The sequence below is a fragment of the Castor canadensis genome, chromosome 3, assembly GCF_047511655.1.
Source record: "Castor canadensis chromosome 3, mCasCan1.hap1v2, whole genome shotgun sequence".
Taxonomy (NCBI): domain Eukaryota; kingdom Metazoa; phylum Chordata; class Mammalia; order Rodentia; family Castoridae; genus Castor; species Castor canadensis.
Window position 1 is genome coordinate 177,922,367 of NC_133388.1, and position 13,336 is coordinate 177,935,702.

At 36.8% G+C, this 13,336-nt stretch overlaps 1 protein-coding gene across 4 annotated transcripts in view; it reads left to right on the forward strand.

Moving 5' to 3' along the window:
* The window catches only part of Colec10 (collectin subfamily member 10), a 39,843-nt gene that overhangs the window by 12,010 nt on the left and 14,497 nt on the right, over positions 1 to 13,336 (forward strand). For all 4 annotated transcript variants that reach the window (XM_074069110.1, XM_074069109.1, XM_074069111.1 and 1 more), the window contains exons 2-3: positions 10,383 to 10,454; positions 12,215 to 12,286. In XM_074069110.1, the coding sequence (XP_073925211.1) occupies positions 10,383 to 10,454; positions 12,215 to 12,286 (144 nt within the window). The remainder of the gene's footprint in view (positions 1 to 10,382; positions 10,455 to 12,214; positions 12,287 to 13,336) is intronic.

A 13,336-nucleotide genomic window follows, 5' to 3' on the forward strand; every position in this document is an offset into this window, starting at 1 on the left:
ATAGCATCATTCCATATATATTACTTCTGGAGAGGAATTCTATAGATAATGCAATGCTGAGCTCACTCCACATCCACACAGCCTCTCTATCATTTTACTATCAGCATAAAATTCTATTGTGTTTTACTGTATTTTTTATTACTGTGCTGGGGGTACATTGTGACATTTACAAAAGTTCTTACAACATAACATAGTTGAATTCACCCCTTCCATCATTTTCCTTTTCCCCCTCCCCCATTTCTGGAATAGTTTCAACAGGTCTCATTTTCCATTTTCATACATGTGTACATAGTATTTGCACCATGTTCACCCTCCTACACCATCTCCCCCTCCCACTGGTACCAACCCTACAAGCAGCACCTGTTGCACCCTCTTGTTCTCCATTTTGTAAAAAAACAAAAATAACATTTTTGTTTGTTTAAGATAGCTCTACAGGGATTTCCTTGTGACATTTCCGTATGTACACGCACACATATTGTGTTCATCCCCTCCTATTTTTCTTCTTTCTACCCAAGTCCCCTTCTCATTATGATTTTACAGGTTTAAAAATTCTTTATTCATTCTTGTATAGAGAGTACATCAATCATATTTTAACTTCCTTTTTCTGTCATTCCTCTCTGTACTATGTTTTAATACAACTTTAGTCATTGGAATGTAACTTTTAGTCATATTTTTAATCAACCTCATTATGATCAGATTTTATGCTGTTTATGAGTTTGTTCTCTTGTTGCTACAAACATTCTTATCTTTACCTTTATTCTTCTTATTATTTCTATAAATTAAGTTCCTTTTTGGTAAATTAGGGTATGAGCATTATTTTAGTAATTATTGACATCATTTTCCAGAACTGTAGCCATTTACATTTTAAAGAACAATGGGTGAAGATATTTAACCCTCTACATCTAGGCCATCTTTGGATCTGATGGTGAAATATGAAATAGACTTTATGTGTGTGTGTGTGTATCTTCAACTAAAATTGAGTCTGGAAATTTCCCATCTTTTTAATGTTTAAATATTTGGACAATCTTTTCATTTCATTTATTGTCTTTTTGCAAAGCAACTTGAAAAAGGTATTTATTTTTCATATCTTAGTGTTCATTTTTTTCCTTGTCTTCAGTTATTTGTTTGTAAACTTTGTGTTTTTGTGTAGTATTTTGCACTATAAACAAACATTAAATTTCTCACATGGTCATTATGTCTATCTTTTGTGACTTTGGTTTCTTCTCTGAGGGGACAAATTTCAAATAAAAACAGCACGTGCTATTCAGTGGAGGCAGGAACTGAAAGTCATTTTGGTGAAATGAACAGGTTGAACAGGAAGAGAAGGTTATGCAGGTGTGTTCTATGAGCAGGAAAGAATTATTGAAACATCTTGAATGGGGTAGAAGCATGATGAAAATGAGATCTTACAAAGATTAATTTGGAAGTTGGTTTGGAAAAGTGAAGTTCAGATTCAAGGAAACCAGTATTCCAATAATTATTTATTGAACAGAACTACTCTAGCCATTTTAGGTACATCAAAAAATTACACACCATAAAGACCATTTAGGAAATCACCTTTCAGGGACAAGGATGTGGGTATGAGAACAGGAAGAGGTAAAACAGTGTTAGTAGGAAGGGGAGTGGGGAAAAAGACGGACATGAGACAAATTAAGCATTACAATGGGCATATCAAAGAGGAATGATCGAAGTTAAATTGGGAACTCGGCATGGTAGTAAATGTCTTTAATCCTAGAACTGAAGAGAGAGAGTCAAAACAATGACTAATTCCAGGTCAGCATGTGCTACATAAAGAGCTAAGGCCAGCCTGAGCTGCATAGTGAGACCCTGTATGGAAAATCCAAGGGCTGGAGATGTATCTGAGTGATAGAGAGTTTGCTTAGCATGCACAGGCCCTAGGTTCCATCCCCAGTGTGGAATAAAAAAGTTAACTTGGGAATTGAGCCTGCAAAATTAGAACATGGCAGAAATATTGGGATTCAAAGGTGAAATAGAGAAGGAAACAAGGTAGCAAGGTAGCAGTAGAGGCAGTGATTTGTATATTCACCAGGCTGCCTTACTAGATTATAGGCTGTCACTACAGACTCCCAGCAGAATGAAGTCAATTCATTAATCAGCCAGTATTGAGAATGACATTTCAATCAATTACAAATTCATTTGACTGTATTGTCATTAGGCCCACACTAATCCATCTTGTCTTTAGGGATGCTATTTCTTTTACTTTGAGAACATTTATTGAGCAAGAACCTACTGCCAAGTGCTAGACATGCAAAGACAACAATGATTCTCCCCAGACCTGTCTCATCCTCAATAATGCCATATGATAGGATGCTATGAAGTGAAGGAGGAATGCCCTTTGGGGAATCAGATTAATTCTGACTGCTGAAGAGAAAGATGCAGGCAGGATTCTCTGCATGTAGCAGACTCCTTGGTAGAGGAAGTGACTCGTGACCTGCACCTATATGGTACATGGAGTTCAACAGAAGATAAAAATCCACATAAGCTTTTATTGGTGAGGACATATTAGCACCAGCCTGCCCAAATACAGGGACAAATTTGTATGTTAGCTTATTTCTTTACATATACATTGAGGTGTAAGTGCATTCTTAGGAAGCCAGTCTAAGGTATTTTATCTGCTCTTTCCTGACAAAGAAAAAGGGAGAGTTTGGGATATGGGCAGATGGAGGTAAGTGTTTCCTGTTTTGTGCTCCCATAACAGTGACTCTTGCAGCATTTGTCATAATAATCATGTGCTTTGATGTCCATTTTCTCCTGAGGCTTTGCCCTACCTATAGGAAGGGACATTATTCCCTTGATCATTGTCTACTAAGGAAACTTGAGTTCACAAGTGAAAGATTCCAATACAAACCAAATTTGCACTGGTTAGTCAAACCCACAAAAAAAAGTGAGAAAGCCAACTTAGAGACTCAGGTAACAGGTAGGGATTCTAGCTGTGCTAGACACAGGTGCTGAGCAATGTGTTCTGGACTCAGTCTTCCTGTCATGGTTTTGTTCTCCTGTATAACAACTTTGTTGTAAAGCATGTTCTTTCTTCACTGTGTCAAGACAGTTTCAAACTCTTCATTGATATTCTACCCTCTCTAGGATCCCTGCAGACACAGATGAAGGCCTAGTTTTTTAAATTTCTAACAAAAAATCCTCAAATTGAGACTTGTGGGTTCTTATGGGGTCCCAGTTCAATTTTCTGAACCCATCACTGTGGATAAATTCCGAATCATATCAGAACAAGTGAGTGTGGTTTCCTTCAGAGTTGTAGTGCTATTTTCAGAATATCAGGGAGTTGATACTCAGAAAGCAAAAGCAGTAGATAGCTAACCGCTATTCACATAATACTTATGAATAGTAATCTCATTTAATCTTCAAGTAACTCCATGAGAAAAGGGTCATTATCCCCATTTTCCAGGATAGGGAACTAAAGCTGGGAGGTTAACTATGTGTGTAAAATTTAATAAGTTTAAATTGTTTAATAATTTGACAAGTTATTTACTCAAATTGTTATTAAAATTCAATTATTTATTTAACTCAATTATTTATTGAAGTAGAGGTATAAATTATTCAGTATATGATTAAAAAGCTATTTTTTGGCAAATTCAGGATTTGAGCCTAAGTCTGGTCCATCTATTGCATTAAACTTCCAGAGGAAATTTTGGGTTTTTTTTATTTGTTTGTTTTTTAATTTTTATTGTTTTATTATTCATATGTGCATACAATGTTTGGGTCATTTCTCCCCCCTGCCCCCACCCCCTCCTTTACTACCCACTCCACCCCCTCCCTCTCCCCCCCACCCCCTCGATACCCAGCAGAAACTATTTTGCCCTTATTTCTAATTTTGTTGTAGAGAGAGTATAGGCAATAACAGGAAGGAACAAGGGTTTTTGCTGGTTGAGATAAGGATAGCTATACAGGGAGTTGACTCACATTAATTTCCTGTATATGTGTGTTACCTTCTAGGTTAATTCTTTTTGATCTAACCTTTTCTCTAGTTCCTGGTCCCCTTCTCCTATTGGCCTCAGTTGCTTTTAAGGTATCTGCTTTAGTTTCTCTGTGTTGAGGGCAACAAATGCTAGCTAACTTTTTGGGTGTCTTACCTATCCTCACACCTCCCTTGTGTGCTCTCGCTTTTATCATGTGCTCAAAGTCCAATCCCCTTGTTGTGTTGGCCCTTGATCTAATGTCTGCATGTGAGGGAGAACATACAATCTTTGGTCTTTTGGGCCAGGCTAACCTCACTCAGAATGATGTTCTCCTATTCCATCCATTTACCAGCGAATGATAACATTTCATTCTTCTTCATGGCTGCATAAAATTCCATTGTGTATAGATACCACATTTTCTTGATCCATTTGTCAGTAGTGGGGCATCTTGGCTGTTTCCATAACTTGGCTATTGTGAATAGTGCCGCAATAAACATGACTGTGCAGGTGCCTCTGCCAGAGGAAATTTAGATGAGTGTCCTACCATGTAATAGGCATGTGGATCTTGAAACTTCACTTTGGCAAATGACATCTTTTTAAAGAGTTGCTTTCTTTTTTTTTGTCTTTTATAATTTTTTTATTGTTTTATTATTCATATGTGCATACAACGCTTGGGTCATTTCTCCCCCATGCCCCCAACCCCTCCCTTACCACCCACTCCAGCCCTTCCTTCTCCCCCTCACCCCTCAATACCTGGCAGAAACTATTTTGCCCTTATCTAAAGAGTTGCTTTAATTCTTATAAGATTCTCCCTGGAACAGGTTTCCTACTTACAGGCACAATTTCCTGTTGACTAATATTCAGTTGGTTCATTTGTAGCCATGTACCTACTGCAGTCCTACAACAGACAATATTTCCAGAACACTTTAAATGTGTTAGGAAGAGAGTTAATTGTTCTACATGAATGATTTTATCTCATGTATGTTTATCATAACTGTGTGATACAATGGATACAGTGGCATGGGAGAATCTCAGAACAATCTCTTAGAGGACTCTTGCCCTACCACATATAATTTTATTTCTATTCTTGAGAAGCTATTATTGTTCCTTATTGCTCTTAAGCAAAGTGAGGCAAGGTCTAGGTCTCTTTTCCATGCATAAGCTATGACACAGAAATGAAGACAGCAAACATATATGTCTACAAGCTGTACTTCATTCACTAATCATGCTGATTTCTTTACTTTTATTCAAAAATATATGAGAAAAAATCCACTCATTATGTCAAATGAAGAAAGAATTCTGTAATGAAATGTCACCATGGGCCCATAAGTTCTAAACAGAGCATGCCCACTGCTACCTCTAGAGGCCAGCAAGATGTGTTTAAAGAGGCCTGGTTCTAAGTTACACATCACCTTCTCCAATTGGCTCCATCAACCAAGTGATCAATACCACTTCTAGAAAACAAGACCATTTAGACAATTGAAGAATTCCACCGTCAGGTGATATGCAGTAGCAACACAGGTAATACTGGATATTACTTGGTGATACATTTGACAGGAAATAAGGAAACCATTTTATTGGCTTCTTCCTCTGCTGGCAATTAAACTTAAACTATTAAACTATTAAAGTTAATCAAAGACGCATGTGTCTCAGCATAAAGAAACCACACTTACTATAGGAGACTCTAGTAAACAGAGACTTTGAAAGGTTAACTATCATACCTAAGACCAAAATGCCAGGGTGTTAATCAGCTTTCTGGCACTATAACAAAATACCTGAGATAATTAATTTATAAAGAGAAAATTTATTTTTACCTGTCTTTTGAGGCTCCAATCCACAATCAAGTGGACCCAGTGCCTTTGGCCTTTAATGGGGTATAGATTGCAATGGCAGACAGCACACAGCCGAGTAAACTGTTTACCTCACACCAGGAAGCAAAAGAAGAGGTACTCTTCCAGTGACCTAAGGATACCTTACTATGTCCTCCTCTTGAAGGTTCTGCCACTTCCCAATAATGCCTTCAACACATGGGCTATTAGGAAATATTCAACCGTTGCTGCTGATAGCAGCTGGTAAACAATCTAATGAGAACTTGAACTCAGGATATGTAAGCTTAGAGCCTATGGGCTTCTTCAATTTATCACCCCACTTTCCCAAATGACTATAATGACCAGTAGAAATTTGTCTTCTTCCAACCACTCTTGTTCAATGCAGGTTTTTGATCAATTAGTTATTCTTTCCAAAGAGAAAATGGAATTATTTGCCATTAATTGTTTTCAAAGAACTTAGCTTTCTATATGAATTTCTGATTCTTCTTCTCAGGGCTCACTTCTTCTTTTTCACTAGATCATAGACAGCATAGCAGTATGGGCTCAAGTTAAACAAGATCATAGAACTCTGTGAAGGTGACTTTAGCAAATATTTGCATCCCATTAAAAAGCACAATTGTTATAATGGTAATATATTTACACAGGAGACTTATCTTCCCCTTTGGAGACATTTGCCAAAATATTTAAAGAAGATAGTTCATGCCAATAAGTAACTTTTTTAAACCAGCAAAAATAATAAAGCAATGACAACATGCTAATTGAGAAGTCTTAGTAATGGAGCTACATGTCTTTTTATCTTTAAGTGTGTGAAAATTTTCATAATAAAGAGTAAAAAATATGTAGTCAAGTAAAGAAGTAAATAATGGCTATCAGAAAGTAAATACTAAGGAAGAATAATTTTTTAAATTCCATTCTATTCTCATTAAAGCAAAAACAGGAATTTACCAAATGAGCTAAAGTATTAACACTTTGCATCCATGGAAGATTTTAATTGGCAACCATCCTGTGAAGTAGGGATTATTAGCTACATTTTATGGAAGAGGAAACTGAGATTCAGAGAATGAAAATATTTGCTCCAGGTAGCTTGTAAAAATGCAGCACACTCCCTTTGCCTTGAGTAGAGCTGTATGGAAATGACTGAGTTGAAAGAACTCAGGACAGGTTAAAGAGATAGTGAAGGTACTGAGGGATGACAAACTGGGTGAACGGGAGCACGGAAATAATTGCATGTCTCAAAGAGACTAAATATTTCAGCAAAGTGATTAGAAAAGGTAAAGGGCTGGTCCATTGTATGGCTTTATTAATACATCTGGCATGCATGAGAGGTCTGGAGAATAATCCATGGAATTTCCATAATTGAGACTCAAATTGTCTTATTTGGGAAGAAGGTGCAAGTAGGGGTGGGGAGGATTTTTAAGCAGGAGTTTTTGCCTTATAATAAAGGGCATCATGCCACCAATCTCACTAAATCTAAGGCTGATCAAGAGAAAACATTTTTTCCAGTCTCTAAGATTATTCTAACAATGAAAAAGACACAATTGCCAGGGAGTTTTCTTTAGCATTTCCTAAATGAATGCACTAATTTTTAATAATTATATCCTTTGAGTACAAGCTACCAACCTGAGTTCAGCTATTTAATTTCAAAGCAGCATTCAGTTTTAAAAGGCTTGTAGCTTGTTGTAAAAAAAAAAAATCCTATCAAAGAAAATTTGGTCAATTGGGTGCTCTGCTGGAATTCTTATGAAGAAATTATCACAGCAAGCTAGTGGCCTTCAGGAGCCCAAGCAAATCATTTTCACAAAATTGAAATTAGTTTATTGCTTTTTCATATGATTTTTAAATGCAATTGGATACTTTTTAATGAAGGAAACAAAGTCTAAATAGCCCTACTAATCCAATGAAATATTGCGAAGAGGATAAAAGCAGGCCACTGTGGGCCATGTGTTGGATCCTTTCCAAACCTTGCTTTTATGTCTCCCTTCTGTTCTCATTAAGCAAGTCCCAAAGATCAAATGAACCTGGACCATGCTGAAGGCAAGGACACAAGTTGTTTATTTCATCTCTGCCATCCTTCTGCTCACCACCAGGCTGAATGCAGTTACACAGGTCACGGGAACAGTAATTCTATTTTCACAGATCTCCGTCAGGAGGCACGAGGGAGCAGCAGATGACTGTCCCTCACCTGGCCACCTCCAGTTAGACACTTGTTTGGAAATGAGTAAGAAAGCTCCTAGGGAGGGGAAATAATAATGGCACCAATATTCATACCCATGTGACTTCATGACCTTGCCCTTTAGTGAGCAGGACATGCCGCTTTACTCCTATTATACAGAACAGCAAGCCAAGGCTCAGAAGATCTAAGACAGGAATTTATTCCAAGTCATACTTGTTCAGAACATAGGTTTTGAACACAAATGTCTGGGTTTGAATGCTGACTTACTGTTTATAAGCTAAATCACCCTACATAAATTCATCACTTCTCCTTGACCCCATTTCCTTGTCTATAAAATGGAGCTCACAACAATATCCATCTCAAAGATTGTGGAGGGGGATCAAATTATACAATCATGTCAAGTAAAAGAACACTTTTGGCGCATAGGGCTCAATAACACCATTATTACAAGTGTAAAATGTTTTATGGTTCACAGGAAATATATACAATTCTACCATATTTATTAATCACCAGACTTGGCCACTGTGCTAAATTCTGAGTTTGCTAGGAATATATCAGTTAGAATCTCAGCCATTCTTCATGTCACAGAGGAATATAAAGGAAAATCAGGGATAAACTGACATATTGAGTATAAAAATGCTATTTAACCAACAAAGATAATTAGAAGGATAATTTATCTCAACCTGGGAGTAGTAAAGAGGGCTTCCTACAGGTAAAGACCTTTCTATAACCTTACTCTTGCTTTAAAAAGTTCTAGAAAAAAGGTGCTTTTTTGTCCACTCTGTAAATGAGTAAAACAAGGCTCAGAAAGACTTGCTAAGATCCCTCAACTAGAGAAAGACAAAATCAAATCTCATGTATGCCACCTTACATCAGGGATATATTTCCTGTGAATTAAATCATTGAGATAATAAATTTATTTTTTCTTTCCCCCACAATATCTTTATGTTAAAAAGGTAACAAAAACTGTAATTTTATTTTCCCTTTTTCTCCCTGAAAAATGTGGCAAAGTGCCAAATTCTCTAAAATCTGCCATCTGTTAAGAGTCACAGAAGACTAGGCTGAATCAACTGTATACTATTAACAATCTGGAAGGGCAGAAACATAGATGGTGTCAAACCCTCATTCAGCCACTTACCAGCTCTATGGCAATAAGCAAGCAATATAGAATCTTGGGGTTTTTTAATTTAGAAAATGGAGCAATAGTCTTCAATTCCTAGAATTGCTATGATGATTCCATTCCACATGTTATAATTGCTCAATAGACACTCACCAGTAATATTAGCTAGAAAAGCACCACTCGGTCCAACCCTTCACCTCTCTGGTCTGACCCCAAAGTCATCTGTGCATATTTTTTGGAAAGTCTTCCCCTGAAGGGGCTTACAGATGCCCTTGTGAAGCATCCTAGGCTTGTCCAGTCTTCCAATCTAGAAATTCAATAACTCTGTCATCATTGCTCCTCTTTCCTCTAAAATTTCAACATTCTGTTCTCAGAAAAGAAAATTGCTGTATGTTTTTTCTGGATAAATCAATGAACACCTCCACATTTTTCTCCCAAATTCTCTCACTCCAGAACTTCAGTTTTTGTCTGTATAAATTTCTCCATCTTTCTCCTAGTGATGAGATTACTGTAGTTGACACCAATGTCAGTATCTGGTAATAACATTGTGTATTTTGTGCTCTTTATTTTCAAAGCATATTCACATGCTTACCTTGTTGATCCTAAAACAACTGGGCAAGGCAGAGACGGCAGATATTATCCCACAGGAAGGATGAAGAAACTGCAAAATAAAGGAAGGAACAACAAAAGCCACCACTGCATGTCCCCAGCCTTCTTTGTATATGATCTGACTTCAATTTCTTAGGAGCTCACTCTAGTCATTGTTCTTAATTCAATTTGCAGGAAAGGAAAGTGAGATTCAGAGGAGATTGTGTGTTCATGTTCTTCCGGAGATTAAGTGGGGAACTGGGACTCAAATCTAGACCTGTTTTATTCCAAAGTCAACAAGCTCACCCATCAATTTACCAAAGATTTGCTCAACCCATTCACGACTAATGTGACATTAAAATCTGGGCCTCCTGAATCAGTCCACAGTGCCTTTCATTAAACCATTGATTCAACTCTTCTTAATTGTTGAAGGTGCTGAAGGAGCTATGCTGTGACTAAGAGAGTCACCACCCATATGCAATTGCTTTGCATCTTTTCCCTATTCCTAGTCTCCTATTCTTATCTTCCTGGTTCATGCCTACAATTTTGTGGTTCTTCAAACATAAGTTGGATGTGGAGAAAAGTAAAAGAGAAAATATACTGGGAGTTTCCTCTTTTTACCTGGGTGTCCAATCCATGTGTCCTAGGAACACTCTCACATCTGAGTTGCCTGGTGTGGAATGTGCTAAGGTTTCCATTTGAGCTGCTCCATTCTCTCATGTTTTCTATTTTAAAAGGAGATGATGGTGTAAAAGGAGATCCAGGAGAAGAGGGAAAGGATGGCAAAGTAGGACGCAGGGGACCAAAAGGTAGGTAAACCCATGTGAAATTGACATGATAACGTAGAAATATTCTTCTCTCGCTTCTGGCCCTTGCCCTGGAAATCAGTAGTTTCACAATGCCCTCTGCCCCAAAGACCCATTCAGTGTGCCTCAAACATAAATTAACCTCACCATCCGAGAGCTCCTCTGAGTTTATTGTCAATGAGCCACTGATACATTTCTCAAGTTTCATTATTAGGACTGGTCAGAATGGGGCCCTCTATAGGAAGAGCTACAAAATGGCCAGTTCTAAGAAATGTAGCTGTGCTTATAGCACTGTGTGTCCCCTCAGCAGCTGCAGCTGAGCAAAGTTCTATGGCTGGCTTAGGGCTTAAAGAGGAAGATTAAATGAAACAAAAAGAGAGGCTTGATCCATTACATTTACCTTTCCCAAAATATTTCTTTGGCTCCCCTTTACTTATGAAAATGAATAATGAAAAAGGGAAAATGGAGAGTTATGGGGGAGTGGGAGCACAGGAGATGAGAATAACACAAAAGCTATTACTGGTTGTTTTCACTGATAAAGCCAAAGAGTAAGCCTCACTATAGCATCACTTCTGTGTTGTGTTAAGTATGTATCTTCTGAACACTTGAATTATTCCCGGCCAACTATTGCCAAGATGATTGCTCTAGACCTCTTACTTTACAATCTTGAATAACTTACAGGGATGAAAAGATTCACTGGTCCTTAAGGCATTGAGAAATGCTATTTAAGCTTATCTTATTCTAGACATATGTCAATTGCAGAATTATTCTCAGTAAAATAAAGCTTTATAACTAGTAAATATTTTATATTATCTTATATTTAAAATGAAATAGATAGTAATTTTAGAAGAATTTAGTGATTCCTGATATAAGATTTGTTATTAAAAACTCAGCAAGACAATCTCTGATGTTTCTTTGATCAGCAGGTTTTATGATTACACCTCTCCTCTTCATTTTGAAATGGATAAGACTGTCAGATCTTGTTTTCACTTTATTTTTAAAAAATTTTTATTAGTGTAAATTAATTGTACAAGGGGGTTCATTGTGATATTTATAACATGCATACAATGTGCTTTGATCAAATTCACCCCACCTATATTACTCCTTCTTAACCACCCTCCCTCCTCCTTCTTCTTTCCAATAGTTTTGGTGAGTTTCACCATGCTATTTCATATATATGTATGTATATACACATGCACATGCACAGACACATATATATACAATATATACACATATACAATGTACTTTATAATATTTATCCTGTCATCCTTTCCATTCCCCTTTGTCCCACTTGCTGGTTCCTCCCACAGTCTCCCCTTTAGATTCATGTCACATTGTTACTTTTTTTAGGACTAGATTCTGTACATAAGTGAAAACAGGTATCACATCTTGTTTTTAAAGAGAAAAGAAACAGAATCCCAAAACAAATCCAAAATGAATCCAGAAATTAAGAGATTCAAAACAGAGAACAAAAATCCTTCCATTCAGCCCTTTATCTAAACTTTAACCATCCTCTGCAGTGGTCGTTCTAGCAATACTGAATTGATAAGCATTTTAATATAATCATGTCCAGGGTTATCATAATCACTCACATTTTAATTTTAATATATATAACTCTTAAAATAAAAAATATAGCTGAGGATATATTAGAATCACAGAAGCATATACCTTTTGCTATTTCCTGTGAGTAAATATCATATTACTCACATCTTTAAAGGAAATAAAGAGCCTTATGATATAAAGATGACTGCTTTGCTTTTCAGGAGTTAAAGGAGAACTGGGTGATATGGGAGCCCAGGGCAATATTGGCAAGTCTGGGCCCATTGGCAAGAAGGGTAAGCTGCATTTTACTATTTTCCAGTACCAAATTAAGCAGACTAGTAAAATATGTTTAAGGTTTTGTGACATGAAAATGATCCCTTTTCTTTATTTTAAAAGATAGGTTCACTGACTTCCTATCTTGGCTCTTACACAAGTAAAAATCTTACAGCTCAAAAAGAGGAAGGCTTGAGCAAAATTAAAGAAGATTTCAACCATAAAGTTTATGTCGTCTTTCATGTTAAAATGTCTCCTGGGATTTACTAGTTTGCTACCAATCCTTGATGTAATTAAAATAGTATCATGAATATTTATAAAATATTAAGTAGGCAGAGAAGAGTACAATTTTCTTTCTTAATCTGAGTAAAATAATTAATAATTCTGTCCCTCTGACATTGTAACAGGATAGGAACTTGATGTGCCTAAGTGCATACCCATTTCCTTTCAGATATGTTCTGATCTGGTACATAATTACAACCTTAATATTAGAAAATAGAGATAATCTACTCTTTATTATCTAAGTACTTCTTCTCTATCCTCTCCTTGTAAAATCCCACAATGGTAGTAAGTTCTGATTGCTTCTGCTATTCAGTAACTCATACGTGCAAACATTGTTCCACTTGGTTTGGGGATATGAAGCTGAATGAGAATCAAAATTTATTGCAAAGATTCACAGGCTATTCAGTAAGGTAGGATTTTCTCGAAAAGAATTATGATGACAAATAACATGACAACTACAAGGACTATATAGGAGATTACGGCAAGATTGACGTGAGGAAGAGCTGGTCTAGGTCTTCGGAAATGGTAGCAAGTTTACAGAAATCGGGAAAATGCATTTGAAGGAGATGTGGAAGATATTTGTACAAAAGTACAGATGTGGGAAGCTCAGTGCAAAGGATATCATAATTTAAAATTTTATTGATGAACACTCCTTCTTTTCATAAATGCTTGCGCCTCTGCATAATTGAACAAGTGCTTTGCAGTGGCCACTTGGGTTCTTATTCAGTCTAACAGACTGAAGTCTGAGCTGAGGTTGTGGCCTCTCTCCTCATCATGTGGCTTAATAT